Genomic DNA, 21,867 nt, shown 5'->3' with positions numbered 1-21,867 from the left:
AAGAATTTTTCCCGTAATTTTTCTCCAAAACTTAGTACCATGATTATTATTGCTAGCCACCTTTGCATAAACCGTACTTCCCCCATAATTTACAATTTGCACCACGGCAATGAATAAGACAAATCTGAAAAAAGTCAATGCAAAGGATGAACACGAAGTAGCTTTAGGCGAAGGTGGTAAGCAAATCCCTATAAAAAAACAAAAATCTTAAAAAAACAGAAAAAAAAAAACAAAAATTCATTAAATAAAATGGGTGACCTGTGGGTCCACCCTGCCCGTACCGGTGAGGTCGCCTCAACCAATTAATGACCCGTAAATTTCCAGGTCATTTTCGGCCCGGCCCACCCCACCCGTTTGAAAGGTTTAAAAAAATAACCAAATGTCTCTATATCAATAAAAATTGACCAAAACACCCTTATTTCCCAGCTAATGGCAAATGACAAAAATACTTTAGTGTAAAATACCCGTCTATATATAGGCTGCTCATCGTACCCGTTCTTATTTCTCTCTGGTTTCAAAAACCCTAGTTCTCAATTTGTAGAAACCAAAACCCATAACAAAAAGATTAAAAAAAAAAAAAACCCTATCAATCGATCGAGATGTCTGATAATAAGAGATGCCTCTATGAGATTCTAGATCTAAACAGAGATTGCTCCCAAGAAGAAATTCGATCTTCATACAGAAAACTAGCTCTCCAACTCCACCCTGACAAGCTCATCAAAACAGGAATTTCTGAAGAAAAAGCAACAAAATCCTTCCAAGAACTCGTAAACGCTTACGAAGTACTCTCTGATCCTCGCGAACGCGCATGGTACGATTCTCACAGATCACAAATCCTCTTTGCTAACCCTTCTAACCCTAATTCCTCGTCTGGGTTTTCACCCAATTTCGTAGATGCTGAAAATCTCTTCTCATTTTTCTCAAATTCGGCGTATTCGGGTTTTTCTGATTCGGGTAAGGGGTTTTACAAGGTATATGCGGATGTTTTTTCGAGAATTTATGAACAGGAGGTGTTATTTGTGAAGAAATTAGGGTTAGGGTTAGGGTTAGGGTTGGATGCGGTTAGGGATGCGCCGTTGATGGGGAATTTGGATAGTCCGTATTCGCAGGTATCGGCTTTTTATGGGTATTGGATTGGGTTTTGTACTGTGATGGACTTTTCGTGGGCTGATCAGTATCATGCCCCGGCCGGGCCGAATAGGAAGTCGAGGAGAGTGATGGAGGAGGAGAATAAGAAGGCGAGGAGGAAGGCAAAGAGGGAATATATTGATATGGTTCGTGGGCTGGCGGAATTTGTGAAGAAGAGGGATAAGAGGGTGGTTGAGATGCAATTGAAGAGGAATTTGGAGGAGGAGAGGCGGAGGGTGGAGGAGAAGGTGAGAAAGAGAGAGGCAGTGAGGGCGAAGTTGGAGAAGGCGAGGTTGTTCGAAGAGCCTGAGTGGGCGAGAGTTGATGAGGAGGAACTTGATGATTATGGGTTTGATGAGTTTGAGGATAGTAAGAAGAAGAATGATAAGGAATTGTATTGTGTTGTTTGTAGTAAGAAGTTTAAGTCTGAGAAGCAGTGGGAGAATCATGAGAAGTCGAAGAAACATCGTGAGAAGGTCGCAGAGTTGAAGGATTCGATTGAAGCCGAAGAAGAAGATGGGGAAGAGGAGGAGATTTTGGTTGATGGTGTGGATGAAATTGAAACCCATGTGAGTTTTGGTCATGTGAAAGTGGGTGATAATGTGGATGAACTGTGTGAGGAATTTCGAGATGATTTTAGTGTGGAGGAAGAACAGGGTGAGGTTAAACCTTCTTCAGATGATGACGAAGGGATTGAGTTTTTTGACACTAAGAGTGAGAATGTGAGTGGTGATTTGCTTGGCACTGATGATGAAATGAGTACTCTTGAGGCGATGGTGTCAAGGCGCAAGAGCCGAAAGAATAAAACTAAGCAGCAACCAGAGCCTTCATCTAGCAAAACTAAGGGTGATGATGATAGTGATGGAGTGAGTTTCGTGGAATATGATGCCCGGAAACCCAACCGTCGTCGAAATCGAGCATCAAAGAAAGAGGGGAGCTCCAAATCAAATGCAGATGCTGCAAGAGCAGATATTGATGGACCCCATGAAGAGAAACCATCTAATTTTAGTGGCGGTGAAGTTCAGGTTGACAATGATAATGCACATGCACAGGAGTCCTCATCCCATTCATTTGATGAGACTGACACAAAGAGTACAGGGAATCAGTTGTTGGAGAAGAATCGGAAGCTCACAAACCAATCAGTTGACAAAAAAGGCTCAAGCCAGAGAGAGGCAAATGTCAAGTTGAAAAACTCATCCAGAGGAAAGCAACAGCAACAGAAGGTAAGGATACCTATAAAGTTAGCTTCTATTCTTCTTCTTGTAGCTTCATTTGTGAATCAGATGACTTAGAATATGTTGATCCATAATATTATTGAATATTTATAGCCAAAAACTTTCTAAGCTTGGTTTTAAATTTCGGCCGAAATTTAAAACCGAAACCGTAATTTAAAAATTTCAGCCGAAATTATAATATTTACACCAAAACCGAAATTGCATGGAAATTTCATTTTCAGCTGAGGCCGAAACCGAAACCGAAACCGAAATCTAAATTTCAAATCTTGTTTCTAGGTTACCAAGGTATGAAACAGTTACAGCTTGTGCATTAAGTGTTTGCGGAAGCATCAGAAAAATTTGCATTTTCTTCATAATTTTTTCCTTATATTTTCCAAGTATAGGACATGAATATATTGGACATTTTGCTTAGTTTCAAGAATCCATATTATTTAGGACACTGCTTGTATGATTACTCTAGAAATGACTGGAAATACTTCAAAATCTACCTCTATCACTAGGGGTGTAAACGAGCCGAGCCGAGCCGAGCTTGGCCAGGCTCGGCTCGGCTCGGCTCGTTAAGCTCACAAGTGAGGCTCGGCTTGGGCTCGAACCAGGCTCGGCTCGGCTCGGCTCGGCTCGCGAGCCTTACCGAGCTTGGGTTATATTATATTCACACCCCACATCTTCCCTGGACAGCCCTACTAGTGTAATTTGACTACTTTTTTTACACTATGGGGGGTGGTCCTAGTAACAAATGGGTTTCCAAAAATGAAGTGACATATTTTGCCCCCCCCTTTCACTCCATGGACAACCCTTTTAGTGTATATATTAATATTTAATATATATATTTAAATATATTAAATTCTTAACGAGCTTTAACGAGCCGAGCTTTTTTCGAGCTGAGCTCGAGCGAGCCTCCGAGCCCGAGCCAAAATTGACACCCTTATCTATCACGATCAGTTTTTCATATGCCACTTTGCCAATATGAATACTTGCCATTTAACTTCTCCCCGTGTCTTACTGTACTATATTGCTCTAACAAATATGTTACTGTGCTAATATGCCAATGAATTTCATCTCAATATATAGACCACATTCTTCTGTATCACTTATCATATTATATGCTGAAGCCATTATACTTTTTTTAGAATAAAAATAACAAAAACTTATCAAAAAATATTACAAACTTACCTGCTAGGATATGCCTAAAACAAGAAACATTTTCTCTTACCGTTTCAGTTATTATCATGAGTTTGTTCGTATCACACACAAGTTGACCTAATTAAAACAGCAGGTTCAAGCAGGAATACAGGTCCGCCTGGCACCACTCCACAAAAACACAAACTAAAGAGAAAGAGTGGCAATTTAAAGTAGGATATATTATATGGGAAACCTGTTTCTGAGCTCGAGCGTCAAAAACTCATGTGGGCCGACATTTTGGGGTGATCCAAAGCATTCATTTGAAAGGCCCTTACATAGATAGGGTGTGTACCAAAAATCAGGTCCATAGGATCATCCTAACGTATCCAAAAGTGGAGGGCAAAATGGACAGATGTTGTTTCTTCACAAATCTGCCAATTTTTCCCTTCACAAATGGAAGGGTTAGGATGATCCTAACTACCTGATTTTTTGTGGACACCTTATCTATGTAAGGGCCTTTCAAATGAATGCTTTGGATCACTCCAGAAATGTGGGCCCACACCGTTTTGGAGCTCGAGCTCAGATAAGCTTATATCAGCTGGAGCTCAAAAACAGTTTTTCCCATATTATATACCTTTGAAAAAAAGGATATATTATATTCCTTTAAATGATGTTTTTTATTTTGATGAGAATAACAAAAATTTTACTAGAGACAAACAAAAACAGGTACAAGTTATCAGGCAGAGGTTGCCCAATGCATGATTCAGTCCTATCAACGCCGCTCTTTGCTAGCATGTGTGCCATATCATTTGCATTTCTAGGGGCATATGAGGAAACTTTATCTGTTTCCTTACATCTGATAACTATCTAAACTCCCCAAAAGGAATCACAATCTGAATCAACTTGAACCTGACTGGAGAACAGAATAGGATCATCTTGAACACCTAACACTAAAGGATCTAAGGAAACTATCCTAGCCTGCCCTGAATCGAGTCGAACAATCTCAAGGGATTGGAACCATAAACTATGATGCTATTCAACAGTTTGGTGGGAAGAGAAGAAAAATAAGAAATTTTGAAAGTCGACACCATCCTCAAGGGCTCTATCTCTGAAGAAAAAAGCCGTGCAAGCATCTTGCTTTAACCACATGCTTAGATATTCATCCAGCATTCCACTGTCAACGTGGGAAGAAAATTCAGAGCCTGTAGATATGGATGGATGCTCGTAACCACCACCTTGAAGGCCTTTATGCTCAAATGTATCAATGGAATCTGTCCCGTCCCAACCGTACTCCGGTTTCTGAGGACTCCTTAGATTCTCGCCACCCACAAGCTAATCAATTCTTTCGCTTCCGTGTTCCTTTACAAATCATTTTGCTCTCTCTGCCCGTCTCTTAAACGGCACCAAACTCATAAGTCAATTCCAGTTGGCTTTCAATATGTCTCCTTTGAGTCCCATAACTGGACTCCCACCAACCATTCAGATAAACCCCATCCTTATCCGATGGGCCAACCTCCAACTGCAGACCCAAGTAAATGTGCCTAAGCGTGGCCCGGTCCAAAATGGGCCTCCTACTCTGTGCTTGTGTTAAAGACGGCTCCCCATCTAGAAAACTCCATCTATATATCACGTTCTCGCTCACTCTGCTGTTCTCCTTAGTCCGTCTCCAGCCTCAACTCATTGTGAGCTGGATGCCGAATGTAACTTATAGTATGTCAACCAAAGAGTCATACGTAGATAATCCCACTGCCATATTTTCAAAATTTAAATAGCTCGCCTCCCGTTTGCAGCATCCTGCAGCCAACATTTGGACAAGGGCCCCATTGTGCCGCCATGTAGCCTCTTGGAGAAACCACGTTGCTCTCATCTGTCTCAATTGGGACGTCGCTTTTCCCCTCTGAGGTGTCAGGCCCTGAACCCAATGCATTATCAGTCGGACAAATTGGGTCTATCCCCATCATCAATCCATACATCTTCCCCAACCTCCCATCATCTTCCACCATGTTCACCACTGCTCAATGGCCATCATTCCGCCCGTTGTCGATCATCGAACTTATCTTTCATCTCCTCCATATCGGCAACATACAACTCCAATAAATCATAAATACATTTCCTTCTACCTCAGCAGACAGGTGATGTGCTTCTGGAAAGACACCATTTATCCTAATGCCTGATCTCCCCACCTCATATCTGAACCCAGGCACGTGCAAGACGCGTGCAAGAACAGTCAAGGGAGACGACCTCCCAAGTCTGCTTCTGATCACTATGAGGTTTTCTACTGTCCACGTGGGGGTGGGGGGTGGGGAACCTTTTATCTCCTACCACAAATCCCTGCTAAGTGCTAACAACTTTGCATCTATCATTTGGCGATGAAAGCTTTGAGAAGGGCATCCTAGTCTAAGCATCTAAACACGAATCAGATCATCAATGGTGACATCTTTAGGGACAGAAATACTAACCTCCTCGGGCCCAACCTAACGCACATACTCTACCTTTTATTCTGTCGGTCCAGGCCTACCATACTTATAACAATGCGATAGTAAACTCCATCTACTAGCCAGCAACCTCTCTTTTCGGATACCGGAGGTGGGGTTGGAGGGAAAACAAAGTTGTGTAATCCTTAAGCGAATGATTTTCTCCATTTAGAGAAGGCGAAGCTGATTTGTGAGCCTCCTGGTTTCTAATATCCTTAATCTCATCTTGAGATTATGCGGGGCTACTCTGCTAACGCTAGCTAGGGTTAACCAAATCGGAACTGTTTGGATCAGATCTAACCTGTTCTAAAGCTACATTCTGGTCCTCACTAGACCAGATTTTGTTGCACCTTCTGGATGCAATCCAGAATTTGCACTGCACCAACCACAGAGCCAGTCTTTGCAGTTTTGTGTCTTCTCTTCCGCTGCTTTCACAAATCAACTTCCTTCCTTGTTTCTTTGAATGTCCTGCCTCCCCTTTTCTACCATACTGACTTTTCTACGGGTCTGCTCAGTTGCCATTGGCTGGTTGGAAAAGAAAAGAACCCCAAAAGAAATGGCGTCTCTCTCTGTATATATATATACACAGAGAGAGAGAGAGAGAGAGAGAGAGAGAGAGAGAGAGAGAGAGAGAGAATGGTTCCTGCAAACGTGTGCAGGTAAGCTTACCTGCACACGTTTGCAAAAACAGGGTGGGGGTCCACATTTTTTGGGGGGTCTAAAGCATTCATTTGGAAGGCCCTTCCATGGATAGAGTGTGGCCCAAAAATCAGCCCCATTGGATCATCCTAACTCTGCCATTTGTGGAGGGGAAAAATGGGCAGAAACATGGACACACAGTGTCTGTCCATTCCTCCCCCCCCCCCCCCCCCCCTCACACGCACCTTTGATTGGGTTAGGACAATCCAATGGGGCTGATTTTTGGGCCACACCTTATCCATGGAAGGGCCGTCCAAATGAATGGTTTTCATCGGTTGATACAAACCGTCCATGTGATAGAACACAACATCAATAGGATGTGCCCGTAAAATCATTTCCATAGGCTGATCCTAGCCCTCCAATCTATAGAGGTTTCCATAATCTGCTGTTCCTCTTAAGGTGCCCGGAATTGGTAAATATTTTTAAAGGTGTGCGGAATTTGTAATATCCTCAACAAATTAATGAGGAAAAGTAGTTTTTTCATAATTGTCATATGTTGATACCTCTTCTTTGTAGTTTTTTTCCGTAATTGTCATATCCAGGTATCCGTTGTCCGTAATTTCCAAACACGACTTTACAACTTTACCACATAATGATTATTATTGCTAGCATCTGTCGGTACTTATTATTGCTAGCAACCTTTCAATAAATAGTCTTTCCGTGCAGTTTTTCATCACATCTAATAGGACAAATCTCTGAACACATACAATTTCAAAGGATGGGGGAGACGTAGTCTTTGGAGAAGGTGGCTAGCAAATCATGATTCGAAGATTTTTCAAATAATTCCAAAATTCATACATTTTTTACCCTTACAGGAGTAGTATGTACAGATATGTGGAGATATGTGGGGAGGGCAAAAAAGGGTAAAAATTATCCACATTGACGTGTTAAATGGACACAATTCCTCATTTTCTCTTCTGCTATATAGTAGTAGATATGGGCTCACATTTTCTGGTCCGTTGACCAGAAATAGAGTGGGCCCACGTTGTTTTGGTGATCTAAACCATTCATCTGATGTGCCCTGACATAGATAGGGTGTGCCCAAGGATGATCCTATGGAGATGATCTTTTGGGCACACCCTATCTATGTGAGGCCCCTCAAATGAATGGTTTGGATCACCCAAACAACGTGGGCCCAACTGTTTCTGGTCGACAGACTAGATAAGTAATCTGGTCCGTTGGACCAGAAAAACTTTTTCACACACATAAGAGAAAAGAGTTTCTACTCCATAGAGCAGATAGCTTATCTACTCCCAAGCGTTACTTTAGAGCTAAATCGACGTGAGACGTTAGATGAGAACTGATTAAAGTCGTTCAAAGGGAGAAAAGAGCGGAAGTGGTGTGTTACTATCTGCTTTGGGTGAATTCCAAATCGCTCTCTCACGCAATACATCTGGTTCGAAAATTGGGCGATTTGGGCAAAATTCGAAATTCAAAACCCTCTCAATTGTTCGATCTCCCTCGCCTCTCTCTCGATTCATTCTCTGAGTCGATTTTCGCGAAAATCATTCATCTCTCTCGCGAGTTTCTCGAAGGAACATTTTAAGTATGTATCTATCAGCTCTTTTTTCTAGTTAATCTATTAAGGTTTAGGGTTTTCATCTGTTAGGGTTTAGGGTTTTAATCTCTCTGTTGTTTTTCGTGAAAACCCTCAATTCAACTCAACTCAACTCAACAAAGCCTTTGTCCCAAACTAGTTGGGGTCGGCTAAATGAGTCCTTTAGAAAGATTTCATGAAGAAGGTGAAAGGAATCTGCCCGGCACAACTTGAATTTTTGAACCTGAATTTCTCACTTAAAATCCAAGAAACGCTGTCAGGACAGCTACAGCAGCTTGATCATGAACCCATTACACTGTTTTCAAACTAAAAACCTGGATTTTAAAATCTGCGTATCCAAACAGCCCCTTAGGTTTTAGGGTTGTCCTCTACTTTCATCTACATTCTCCTGGTAGCATTTCATATATGAGAATTTTTTACTTGACTACAATCTAGCTTTTCATGTCTCTAATTTTACACATTTTACTTGGTTTGCTAATTTTGTGATGAACTATTATTTTCTACCTATTGCCGTTATATGTGGATGTCCTTAAAGACCTTTAGGCTTGTGTCTTATTTATCCCTAAACATCTGCTGAGTTCCCCATTTGATTTGCTGAGTTCCCCATTTGATTTCTTAGTTGGTGGACTATGGCTTGTGTTGTTCTTTACTGTCAATTTTGCCCTTTGGGATATGTAATACAAATCGTTTAGCTTATCTTGTAGTTATAGGCCCTATTTGAGATTGGATTTGTCATTACTGTTTCATGTGTTTTTTGGCTCTCTTTGGATTGCATAAATTTTCATCAGAAATATTATAATTCATCATAGTTGTTTGTTCAGTTCTTGATTGTTGTAATAGTCTTTGCCTCTGTGAAATTAGCAGGGCAATGGCCAATGTCCTTCTCAGGTTAAACATCTCCTTGGTTTCAAGTTTTGTGAAAAGGGATTGAAGTTAGAGTTAATGGATGATAATTCGTCGCTTCCTTGGGGGCTATCTATTGATGAGATTGACGCATATAGATTACTTATGGTTGATGATACGTTGCAAGTTGGTGGGTTATTAAATGATGAAACTGATGGCAATAGATTAGTGTTGATTGATGAGGAAGAAGCTCAGGGTGCTTTAGTTTGTGTTGATAATGATGAGGGCTATAGTGATACCTTTAAGACGCCTAATAAGGATGATGGTGAGGGCATTGTAGCTAACAAACCATTTAAAGAGCAGTTGTTCGATAACTGTGAAGCTTCCTACCACTTTTATAATTTATATGAGTTGATTATAGGTTTTAGAATATGGAAATGCATGGCCAGTAAGTCGACGAAAACCCAGGAAGTGATATGGAGGAGATATATATATATATATATATATATATATATATATATATGTGTGTGTGTGTGTGTGTGATAGAGAGGGATGGAGATATCCTAATGATAAGAGACCGATGGGTAAGGAATTGAAGTGGCGTCACACTGTAATAGAGGGTTTTAAAGCGAAGATGGAGATATCTTTGGCGAAAAATTAAAAGTGGGAAGTGACAGCTTTTGTAGGAGAACCATTATCACGATCTTACATCTCCACCTAAAAGACGGTTGCACCATTCGCATAATAAATTCTGTAGGAATGCCACATGTAAGAATTTGATAAACAAACTCCGCAGTAATGGGATGTCACCTTCTAAAATTGTAAGTGCAATTAATGCTACATGTGAAGGATCAACTAGTGCTCTCACAACAACTCGGGTGACGTCTCACGGAGGGCTAACATTATGGAGCGAGAAGCTGTCATAGTAGTCCGACAGTTCCAACATAAGTAATCAAAAGATCCAAATTTCTATTTTGTAATGGAGTTGGATATTGAGTGAAACTTGAGATCGATGTTTTGGGCGGATTAAAGAACGAGAAATGCTTACCCAACCTTCATCGATGTAATTGTCTTTGATGTCACATACAAGACAAATATGTTTATGATGCAATTTGCACCAGTTATCTGAGTTAACCACCACAGACAGTCTACCCTGTTCGGCTGTGCACTTCTAGCACATGAGACAAATGAGACATTTACTTGGTTATTTCAGCAGTGGTTGAGCTGCATGTTCGGGAAAGCTCTAGTTTGTATAATAACCGATATAGACGGGGTAATGGGAAACGCAATTAGAAGTGTTATTCTAAATACCCGTCATAGGTTTTGTTCTTTGCACATCAGTAAGCATCTAACTGAGCATGTTCTAGCCCAAGATTCCGGTAGTGACTTTTGTAAGGATTACAATCATTGGTTTACAGCAGACAAATACTCGACTGTGAGACAGAATGGCAAAATTTTGCGGAGGAATATAAGATTGATGAAAAACATTGGTTAGTTAAAATGTGGGAGGTTCAGACTCACTAGGTGCCAGCTTATTTTAGGGAAACATTCACAGCAGCTATGACTTCTAGTGCACATAACGAGAGTATGAATTTTTTTTATGGATATATTAACTAGAGCACTACTTTACAAGAATTCGTGTTACAATATAAAAAAGAACTTGTTGATCGTTGTAAAACAGAATGTCAAGAAGATTTAAAGTCTATATCATCAAATGTTGTATTGATTTCAAGGAGCACATTGGAAGCATGAGTTGGAAAGTGTTTTACGATGACAATGTTTGACATATGCTAAGCATAGTTTAAGGACGATATTGATTGTTGGCATGAAAAGTTGGGTAAGAATGACAACGTAACAGAATTCAGTGTAAAATTGCGTGATGAGGACAGGTGGAAATGGTACAAGGTTGTGTATGACAAATATGAAGAAGGTCTAAAGGCTACATGTGAATGTGCGAAGTTTTTGACCCAAGGGATTTTATGTAACCACCCCCTTCGCATTATGAACAAGAAGCATTTACTTAGCATTCCCGAGCTTTTCACTAGATGGACAAGTGAAGCAAGATATCAAATGGATGGTGGGGTGTCTACATGTCAAGAAGATAATAACGACATAACTCCCTTTGAGAGATGATACATAATAGCAAAGCATCAAAGATTTTTAGATAAACTTTGGAATAATAAGTATTTTCAAGAAGATGAATGAAACCTTTTGATGTATGGTTGGCGGAATGCGAATATGAGGAGAGAAGGAAATTGTTTTGACAAACAGTGGCAAGCAAGTACAATCCAATTTTGTGAGCAAAGCAGTTGAGATATCTATTTACGACCCCAAGTTGTGAGAACCAAAGGTCGACTAAGGGCTGCTTCACTATTTAAATCTGTTATGGAGAAATCTCAATACCGAATCAAGAAACGAAAGTGTGGAAAAAGAGGCTAATATGGAAAAAGAGGCCATTATGCGTCAATGGGCAAACAACCCCCAAGGTTTGGATTCATGCACTCTAGTTTGCACCATTTGTTTTGCTGATTTAAGTAAATCACCTAGAAGAATTTGAAATGAGATTTCTCTATAGCAGATTTAAACCGTGAAGTAGCCCTCGGTCGACCCTTGGTTCTGACAACTTGGCGGTCGCAAATAGATATCTCAGTTGCTTCGCTCATATAATTAGATTGTGCTTGGCTGCCACTATTTGCCAAAATAATTTCCTTGTCTCTCTTCTTCTGTCCATATTCCGCCAACCATACATCAAATGTTTCATCCATCTTCTTGAAAATAATCTTTATTCTGAAGTTCATCTAGATGCCTTTGATGTTTTGTTATTAGGCACCATCTCTGAAAGAGAGTTACGTCGTTATTATCTTCTTCGCCTGTAGACATCCCACCATCTACTTGATATCTTGCCCCAATTGCCCATCTAGTTAAGATATAGTGCTCCGGAATGCTAGGTAAACGCTTCTTGTCCATAATGGGAATGATGTGTTTGCATAAATCCCTTAAATCTCAAACTTTGCACTCACATTTAGCTTTTATACCTTCTTCAAATTCATCATAGACAACCTTGTACCATTTTCACTTGTCCTTCTCACACAATCTTACACTGAATTTTGTCACGCTGCCATTCTTACCCAACTTCATATGCCAACAATCAATGTTGTCCATAAACTCTACTTGGAATATGTCAAACATTGTCCTCGTATAACACTTTGTAGCCTGTGCTTCCAATATGCTCATTGAAAACAATACAACATTTGATGATTTATGCTTGAAATCTTCTTGAGATTTCATTTATGAGACTAACAATTGTTTTTTCATGTTATACCACGAATTCTTGTAAATTAGTGCTTTAGTGAACATATCCACCAAAAAAGAATTCATGCTCTCACTACGTGCACTTGAAGTCATGCCGGCTGTGAATGTGTCTCTGAAATAAGCTGGCACCCAGTGAGTCCGTACTTCTCACATTTTAGCTAACCAATTTTTTCATCAATCATTTATTTTTTTCACAAAATTTTGTCATTCTATGTCCCAGTCAGGTATTTGTCTCCTATAAAACCAATTATTGTAATCCTTACAGAAGTCATTACTGGAATCTCGCATGGCTAAAATATGCTTAGTTAGATGCTTATTAATGTGCCAAGAGCAAAATCGATGACGAGTATTTGGAAAAACACTTTTAATTGCGTTTCGCATCGCCCTGTCTATATCGGTTATTATATAACCTGGAGCTTTCCCAAACATGCAACTCAACCACTGCTGAAATAACCAAATAAATGTCTCATCTTTCTCATCCAGCCAAACATGGTAGACTGTTTATGGTGGTTAACTCTAGTAAATGGTGCAAACGACATCCTAAACATATTCGTCTTGTACTTGACATCAAATATAAGTACGTCGCTTAAGGTTAGGAAAGCATTTCTCGCACTTGAATCCGCCCAAAACATGGAACTTAAGTTCCCCTCAATATCCAACTCTATGGTAAACTAGAAATTCAGATATTTTGATTGTTTATGTTGGAACTGTCGGGCTATTATGACAGCTTCTCGCCCCATATTGTTAGCCATCCGTGCTCTCTAATGAAACGCTACTTGAGTTGTTGTAAGATTACTAGCTGATCCTCTCATGTAACATTAATCACCCTTGCAATTTTAAAAGGCGGCATCCTACTACTGCGGAGTTTGTATATCAAATTCTTACATGCAGTATTCATATGAAATTTATTATGCGACAGGTGCAACTGTTTTTTGGGTGGAGATGTAAGATCGGGACAATGATTCTCTACAAAAGCTATCACTTCCCACTTTTCATCTTTCGTGAGATCTTCATATTTGCCTTACAACCCTCTCTTATAGTGCGACGCCGCTTTACTTCCTTACCCATCAGTCTCTTATCATTAGAATATTTCCATCACTCTCTATCACATACATATCTCCTCCATATCACTTCCTGTGTTTTCGTCGACTTACTGGTCTTGCATTTCCGTATTTCAAAACCTCTAGCCAACTCATATAAATTATAGAAGTCAAAGGCAGCTTCACTGATATCAAACAGCTGTTCTTTAAACGGTTTGTTAGCTACAATGCTCCCACTATCATCCTTATCTTAAAGGTACCACTACAGCTATTATGATTATCAACACAAACTAAAGCACATTGAGCTTCCTCCTCATCAACCAACATTATTCTATTGCCATCAGGATCATTGTTTAGTATCTCTTCAGCTTGCGACAACGTTTCATCAACCATAAGTAAGCTATTTGTATCAATCTCATCAATAGATAGCCTCCAAGGATGCGATGAAGTATCCATCATTATCTCGAAACAACTTCAATCCCTTTGTACAAAGCTTGAAACCAAGGAGATGTTTAACCCAAGAAGGCCATTTGCCTTATTAATTTCACAGAGGTAAAGTCTATTACAACAATCAAGAACTGAACAGATAACTATGATGAATTATAACATTTCTGTTGAAAATTTATGCAAGGGCCAAAAAAGGGTATATAACGGGTCTCAAACCTTGGCGCAACTCTGGCACAATCTCACACCTTCAATTTGCTGACGACACAGTGCTCTTGGTTGAGGATGGTGTTGTTCTGTTGCGGAACTTAAAGCGCATTTTCAGCTGGCTCAAAATCATATCTCAGCCTGAGAATCAATTTTTCAAAAAGTGTTGTTGCTAGTATCAACCTTGATGCTCAATCTGTGATTGCACACGCTGACTTCTTAGGATGCTTGGAGGTTAATTTACATATTAATTACCTCGGCCTTCCTCTCGGGTATGATATTCCAAAAGCTTCGCTATGGGACCCGGTTGTTGGGAGAATTGAATGAAAATTGGCTACTTGGAAGAAGCAATATCTGTCCTTTGGTGGTCGGATCACTCTCATCAAAGCTGGTCTATCTAGCATGCACGTGTACTTCATGTCAGTATTTGAAGTTCTGGTCATAGTGTCAAAGCATATCGAGAAAATACGAAGAGATTTCTTATGGGAAGGCAAAGGGCGCAGAACAAGGATTAAACACTTGCTAAAATCGAGAAAATACAAAGAGATTTCTTTTGGGAAGGCAAAGAGCGCTGCAAAAGGATTAAACACTGCTAAAATGGAGTAAAGTTTGCAAATCCAGAAGAAGGGTAGTATTGGCATTTGTAAGATCAGACTTCGCAACAAGGCACTTTTGGGTAAGTGGCTTTGGAGATTCGGCGTGGAGAAGGAAGCGTTATGGCATAATATCATTGGAGATAAATGTGGAAGAGGTTGGGGGGACTAGGAATGTCAGAATCCAACATCCGGCAAGGAATCTAGCATGAAAATCTATCTGCTCCTCTCGGTCTTTAATTTTGCCTCATGTTCGATTCAAGGTTGGAAAGGGGGACAATGTACGTTTCTGGATGGATCTCTGGATTGGTGACAACACCCTAAAAGATGCGTACCTGGATTTGTTTCATATCTCTTCAAATCCTGAATACAAAATTGCCGACTATCTGGTGAGGGGTGAAGGATTTGGAAATTCTTTCTAGGACATCCGACTTTGCCGCAACTTGAAGGATGAGGAAATCACATACTTCGGATTCCTCATCCACACTCTCGCATCATGCTATCTATCGCCACATGTGCTGGATCAATGGGAATGGATCCCCGACCCACAAGGTGGCTTCTCAGTCCGGTCTTTCTTTAGGAAAATTAACGATTGGCGCGGATCTGTCTCGGCGTGCAACCGTCTGGTGCCCCATTGCCCCTCCCCGGATCAGGGCTTCTTGCTTGGACCGTTGTACACCTCTGTATTAATTCCTGTGACCGGCCCAAGAGATGTGGATTTCATCTCGCGAACTGGTATGTGCTATGTCGCAATGTGGAGGAGACCGTCTAAATATTCTAATGAGGCAGAGTTTTGGTTCTTAAGTGGGTAACTTACGGGCCTTCATCATTGGAAGCCGTTGATTGTGGAGGCAACAACATCATCAAGTGGATTCTAGCTAAGGAATGTTTTCCTTGGCAATTTGCTGTCTATTTGGAGGGCTATAGAGTCTCGTCTCAGCATACTTGCTGGTTTGCCTATGGGGGAGTGAATTTCTTAGCCAGTGAGGGGGTCTCTAGATCCGCCCGTCTCCCATTTTCTTCCTTGTTGTGTTGGAGGCATAGCTCGGCTGTTTTGTTTTTTTCTTGTTCTTTATTACCTGTAACCAGAGGGCGAGCCTTGGTGCAATGGTAAGGTTGTTCCATTGTGACCTAGTGGTCACGGGTTCGAGTCACGGAAACAGCCTCTCTGCAAAGCAGGGGTAAGGCTGCGTACATCTACCCCTCCCTAAACCCCACAATGGTGGGAGCCTCGTGCACTGGGCCGCCCTTTTTTTATTGCCTGTAACCGGTGCTGTCTGCCTTTTTATTCTAATAAGTTTTCATAATCATTCAGAAAAATAACTGTGCAAGATTGGGCAATAACATGTACATTCTACCGCTGCTTATATATTCTCACAAATGGTTATAGTATTTGTTAAAGATCACTATCTGGTCGATGTGATTACATGAAGAAGTCGATATTATGGTCCTCCATCCAATATTTTCACAAATTATGTCCTTGTTTGTCACCTGATTGGGGTACCAGAGGTTGTATTTTAAAAAATCTAAATTATCTGTTGTGGAATTTTGTTGATCATGAATCTGAACTCAGAATGCTGTTGTAGTTTGACAATGCAACTCTGGTATTGAAGGGATCATGAATTTGAAACAGATGTTTGGCACTCAACATTCAACTTGTCACCAATAAATCTGGGAAACCTTTCACAATTTGTTACAAAATAATGAGTTTCACAATGGTGGGAGTGTCTGTTGCTGATCGAAGTTTGATAATATTACAGATTACACTTTTTTCTTTATTGTATACATTTCTTATATTTTTTCTCCTTTTCCAAAATTTTCTTCTTTATTATTTACACTTTTCCAATGCAGGCAACATCAAAGGCGGCGTCTAAATCGAAGACATCTGGCCTTGCATGTGAGACATGTGGGGAGAACTTCGACTCAAGGTATTATTATGGCTATTCCTCTTTTCAACGAAGATCTTACCAACTGTTGTGTAATTTCTGTTCTCGTCTGTTTTGCGCCTTTCTGTTTCCATTCTATTTTTTAAATAGTTCATGTCATTTCATCTTGGCAGGAATAAACTGTTTATGCATTTGGGCGATACTGGCCATTCTATGTTGAAATCCCGATAGGGAATCTATCACTCCGAAGTGGATAATTGTCGGCACCATTGTGGAAAGGCCCCCGCGCCCGAACAATCCTATCAGAAATAGGGTTATTGTTTTGAGGGGCTCGGGAATGCTGTTTTTCGCAGAAAGAAGATTTTGAATCCAATTTTTATCTTTTATGTATTATGTTATTAATTAATTGTACGAATGAGATATCCAGCAATAAGAAGGAAAATGATTGAATTGAAGAACTCTCAAGAGCATTTGGTAACAGTTGACTCATTATTTCGATGAATCATTTCTAAATCTTTTGTTGAGATTTAAATCATGAACCCGAATTTTCGGGTAATTAAACTTTTGTGAGTTTATGAATCACATGAACCATTGACTTGAAGAATTCTTACTTGGTCTATGTGATGAAGTCTGATTGCATTTCAAGCTAATTACAAGGACATTCAGTTCATTTGTAAGGGAAATGGTTTCTCCCTCTTGCTTTGATGATGGCACTCTACACTTCAAAAGGCTGCTTACAAATTTTCTATAAAGTGAAGACAGGAGTGCCGTTATTAAGGAGCGGGAGTGCAGATATCAATTCCCATTTATAGTTACTTCCTGTTGCTCTATGACTTTTTCATTGGTTACAACAAATAGAAGTATAGAGGGTGGTACTGTTTTTCTACTGTATGTAGAGGGTTTTTTTTTTTTTTTTTTTTTTCCTGTGGGAGAATATTTAGTGGTCACATCAGCTTTTTCTTGGTGACATCAGCAAAATCTTGTCTTGAAAATAGTGGTCTCTCTCTCTCTCTACCCTCTCTCTCTACTCATCATAATATCTTTCTCTAATTAATGCTTGTCTCCTCCTTTGTCTTCTACCTTTAACCACATAAATCCCAGGAAAAGAAAAAAACCCGGCAACCAAACGGAGGATAGCATCTTGTCCCTTATTTGGCATTCTTTGGAACAATAAATGTCAATTTGAAAAAAAAAAAAAAGATTTTTCATTGGTTACAAAATTCGTAGGGGGGGTTGTACTTATCAAAACAATGGCATTTGGAGGCGATTGTTCAGATCCGTAGGATCATATCATTTTTAATCATCCAACAGCCGATCAATAATTACTTTGTTTTTATACAGAGATTTAACCATCATAATGAAATTTCTACTCAGTTGGCCCCAAATACAGTGGGGGCCCATATTGTTTGGGTATGCAGACCATTCATTTGATGGGCCCTGACATAGATAGTGTGTGACCAAAAAATCAGCTCAATAAGATCATCCCAGCCCTTCGATATGTGGAGGTTAAAATGGACGGGTATAAACCTCTACAAATATGTTCATTTTTAACCTCAACAAATCGAAAGGTTAGCATGATCCTATGGAGCTGATTTTTTGGGCACACTCTATCAATGTCAGGGCCTATCAAATGAATGGTTTGGATCATTTAAAAAAAGTGGGCCCCATATATTTTGGGCCGATCTACTCGATAGAGTAGAGATTCTTTTCTCTTTATATTTATGTATCTAAATTTAGGGGATTTGCTAGGGACCATCATACAAGGCATTTCACCAACCGGCTGTTGCATGAGAGACCAACCACCTCAGATGAATAAAACAAAATCTGAGCCTATGTGGCTGCGTTCTCATGCAACAGCTGGTCCACGAAATGCCTTCTGCTATGGTCCCTAGCAAATCCCCTAAATTTATTATCTAAAATGACTTGCAAATTTTCCATTTTTCCGAACTTTTAACCTGAGTGGTTCAAAATAAACAGAAGGGTATTTTTTTTCAGGAATGGTAGAATGAAGGGAGCCCTTGCAAAAATCAGCTTCAAGCGTGCCCCTATTGGTTGATTTCTGAAAAGTAAACACGGTTTCCACACTTTTTTAGGCTCCATCCACTTTTTTAGGCACCCCCATAAATTTACTTTTGGAGAAATCAACCAATAGGGGCGCCATTGAAGCTGATTTTTGCGAGGGCGCCCTTCATTCTATCATTCCTTTTCTTTTTCTTTTTTTGCAGCTTCCTTTTCCAGAAATTTCCTGCAATCCAAACAAGGCCGCAGTAGCAAGCTTAGTAAAATAGAGTTTTCTAAGGTGTAAGCCCATTTAGTCAAGTGTTTTTCAAAAGTACCATAAGGCTTACACCATAGGATGATCCAAACCGTCCATTTGATGGCCCACAACGTTAATAGTTTGTGCCCAAAAAAATCATTTCTATTGGATGATCCTAGCCCTCCACTCTATAGCGGAACTGCCTATTATTCTATAGATCGGAGGGTTCTGATAATCGTATGGAAATGTTTTTTTGGGCACAACCTATATACCTTGTGGGCCATCCAATGGGCGATTTGGATCATCCTACGGTGTAAGCCGCATTGTACTATAAGGGCTTACACCATATAAAATCTCGAGATTATAGTCACGTATTTTCCAAAAAGTACTGTAGGACCTAATCATAGGATGATCCAAGCCGTCCATGTGATGGAACCCAATGTAAATTGGTTGTGCTCGGAAATCATTTCCATAGAATGATCTTAGCCCTCCGATCTACAGAGGTTTCCATAATATGTCATTCCTATATAGATCGGAGGGTTGAGATCATCCTTTAGAAATGATTTTTTGGGCACTTTCTATTTACGTTGTTGCCCATCATATGGACGGTTTGGATCATCCTATAGTAAAAAAAAAAAATACGGGACTATAAGGTCTTACACCATAAAAAAACTCAGCAAAACAAAATAAAATATAAAAAAAAAAGTACGCTAGAAGGAGGGCTTGAACCTCCGACCTTGTGGTTAACAGCCACACGCTCTAGCCAACTGAGCTATTCCAGCTTTGATGCTCAACATAGATTGTTAACATATTTAACTAGGTAAATATATTCAAAACATCTTAAAATGTGGTGAAAAAGACTCACTTTGCATGGTTGTTTCCTAAGAATCACTTTTAAACATGAGACTGATGTTAACTTACCAACTTCTCCAAAAGCTTCAGCTGTTCGAGAAAGGCGGTATTTATCTTTTATACTTTAACACTCCCCCACACGTGTGACCCACTTGGCAAACACGTGGCACATGTGGTCCCACTTTGGGCCAACCATTGCATGTGGATTTTTGCTATCAGGGAGGTTTGAACTAGAGACCCTCGGCTCTGATACCATGTTATCTTACCAACTTCTCCAAAAGCTTAAGCTGTTGGAGAAAGGCGTTATTTATCTTTTATACTTTAACAACTTATTGAATCCATTAATTTGATCGTGCACAACATCGTCCCATTTCTATTGATCCCACCATGATTGGATGATTCTAGTGGCCGCATCGATTGATATCTTGCATTTAGGCCTTGTTTAGATTTCCTTAATTTTCTGACCAAACATGACTTATTCTGTGACTAACTATCACTTATCTGTGAGCAAATAGGATGTAACATGTGGCCAAATTATGACTTTGTGATCAAACATAGTTTACCCTGTGACTAAACATGACTCACCTTGTGACAAGACAGACTTATCCTATAACCATACAATGAATGACTCTAGGCCAAATATGCTGTACCCTGTTAGTTAGCAACCATGATTTATCTTTTGGGCAAGCACAATTTACCAAGTAACCAAACATGACTAATCATATGATCTTAAATGATTTACCTTGTGACCAAATATGGTTTTCCTTGTTATTTACCAAACATGATTTACCTTGTTACCAAGCATGATTTGCCCTGTAAGAAAATATACGATTTACCCTATGACTAAACATGATGTACCTCATATCCAAATATGATTCCCCATATGACCAAGCATGATTGCTCATGTGAGCAAACACAATTTATTGTGTGACCAAAAATGATATTCAGTTATGATTTACTCCCTTACCAAACATGATTTACCCTGGTGTTATCAAGCATGATTTATCCTATTAATTAAAAAATCATTTATCATGTTAATTAAAAAACATGATTTGCCCAGTTAGTTGTTGGGTATATACATGTGTATGGTATAACCCTAGTATATGTTCTAATATAAGCCCAATAGGTAATGGATCAGGTGTAGTGTGCCCATATGGGCTGGAGCCCATTAACCTCTTATAACCCTAGTGTATATATATATATAGAGGCTGGAGGCAACAAACTTGGTTTTCCAAACTAGATACCTTGGGTGTAACGCTTCAAGCAACCTCTTGCTTGACCTAATTACATCTAATAATAGTTAAAGAAAGTCTCTCAATCTACCAAACCAGTAGGGTTGTCTCTTTTTTTTTTCAAGATTTTTTAATGAAAATTTTTACCTAAAAAAGTGATTTACAAAACCTTCAAAAATTAGTTCTCTAAGAAAATTGTTTCCAATGTTGCCAAATGGATCTTAAGGCTCCATTTTTTCAATGTAAAATGGGAGTGAAGCAAATTTTACACTCAATTTTCCACTTAAACATGACACCCTCATTGTAGAAATATTAAAGGGGAAGAATAGTACTAGTTTGCGTGTGGCTTGGTCAAATAAATCATGATCATGAATTGTGGGTGCCCTCAACCTATTAGTCTATTACCCAATACCAACCACACATCAAACAACGAAAAACTGAAAGCAAACAAGTGGGTTTTCTTCCTCTTTTGGTACCAAATGCCCTCCAACACACACCCACACCATCCCAAGAAATTATCATCAAAGCAATCCTTACACATTTCACACCCCATAGAGCAGAAAAAAAAGAAAAAGGAAGTGCAAGACAGCTAAAAGAAAATGAGTTTTAGCAGGTGTAAGGTCTGGTATCCAATTCTTTCGTGATCAAATGCATAGACCATAGCTGTTCATATGATATTTCTCATAGAAAGTTAAAAGGGATTCAATTGGAGACCACCTTCATTTCAACTGAAAACCCATGTCTTCATCGCCATCAATGACAGCCCACACACTACTTTTAGTAGATTTCGAGGTCGACACTAGTCAAAATTGATCTAAGAAACCTAATGCGTGCATTGGGCCAACCCACTAGCGATCGGTCAACTGATGTTTCCATCCCCAATCTCCAGACAGCAACATGAGAAGACCCATCACCCATGAACTAATGAAGCCATGTGTTTAGGGGCATCTTAGGTATGCAGCCCCAACATAGATGTGGGCACTAC

At 39.7% G+C, this 21,867-nt stretch overlaps 1 protein-coding gene and 1 non-coding gene across 2 annotated transcripts; one reads left to right on the top strand and one right to left on the bottom strand.

The window, feature by feature from the left end:
* Positions 1-490: 490 nt before the first annotated feature.
* LOC143856522 (DNAJ heat shock N-terminal domain-containing protein) lies at positions 491-16,999 on the top strand. Its single transcript, XM_077366768.1, has 3 exons — positions 491-2,351; positions 16,507-16,583; positions 16,715-16,999. Exons 1-3 carry the CDS (start codon positions 600-602, stop codon positions 16,770-16,772), a joined length of 1,887 nt encoding a protein of 628 aa, XP_077222883.1. The 5' UTR covers positions 491-599; the 3' UTR covers positions 16,773-16,999.
* Positions 17,000-19,506: 2,507 nt separating this feature from the next.
* Positions 19,507-19,580, bottom strand: TRNAN-GUU (transfer RNA asparagine (anticodon GUU)). Its single transcript has one exon. It is a non-coding gene; the product is annotated as a tRNA-Asn (tRNA).
* Positions 19,581-21,867: the final 2,287 nt, after the last annotated feature.

The sequence above is a fragment of the Tasmannia lanceolata genome, unplaced genomic scaffold (genome assembly GCF_043159265.1).
Source record: "Tasmannia lanceolata isolate RefF3 unplaced genomic scaffold, GAP_Taslan_0.1 ptg000003l, whole genome shotgun sequence".
Lineage (NCBI taxonomy): Eukaryota > Viridiplantae > Streptophyta > Magnoliopsida > Canellales > Winteraceae > Tasmannia > Tasmannia lanceolata.
The sequence above is the reverse complement of the archived record's forward strand: the minus strand, read 5'-3'. Positions and strand labels throughout refer to the sequence as shown.

Coding starts and splice junctions, on each gene's coding strand:
- LOC143856522 (XM_077366768.1), top strand. CDS start 600: ATGTCTGATAATAAGAGATGCCTCTATGAGATTCTAGATCTAAACAGA. Junction 2,352..16,506: donor GAAAGCAACAGCAACAGAAG/GTAAGGATACCT, acceptor TTTCCAATGCAG/GCAACATCAAAGGCGGCGTC. Junction 16,584..16,714: donor GGGGAGAACTTCGACTCAAG/GTATTATTATGG, acceptor TCATCTTGGCAG/GAATAAACTGTTTATGCATT.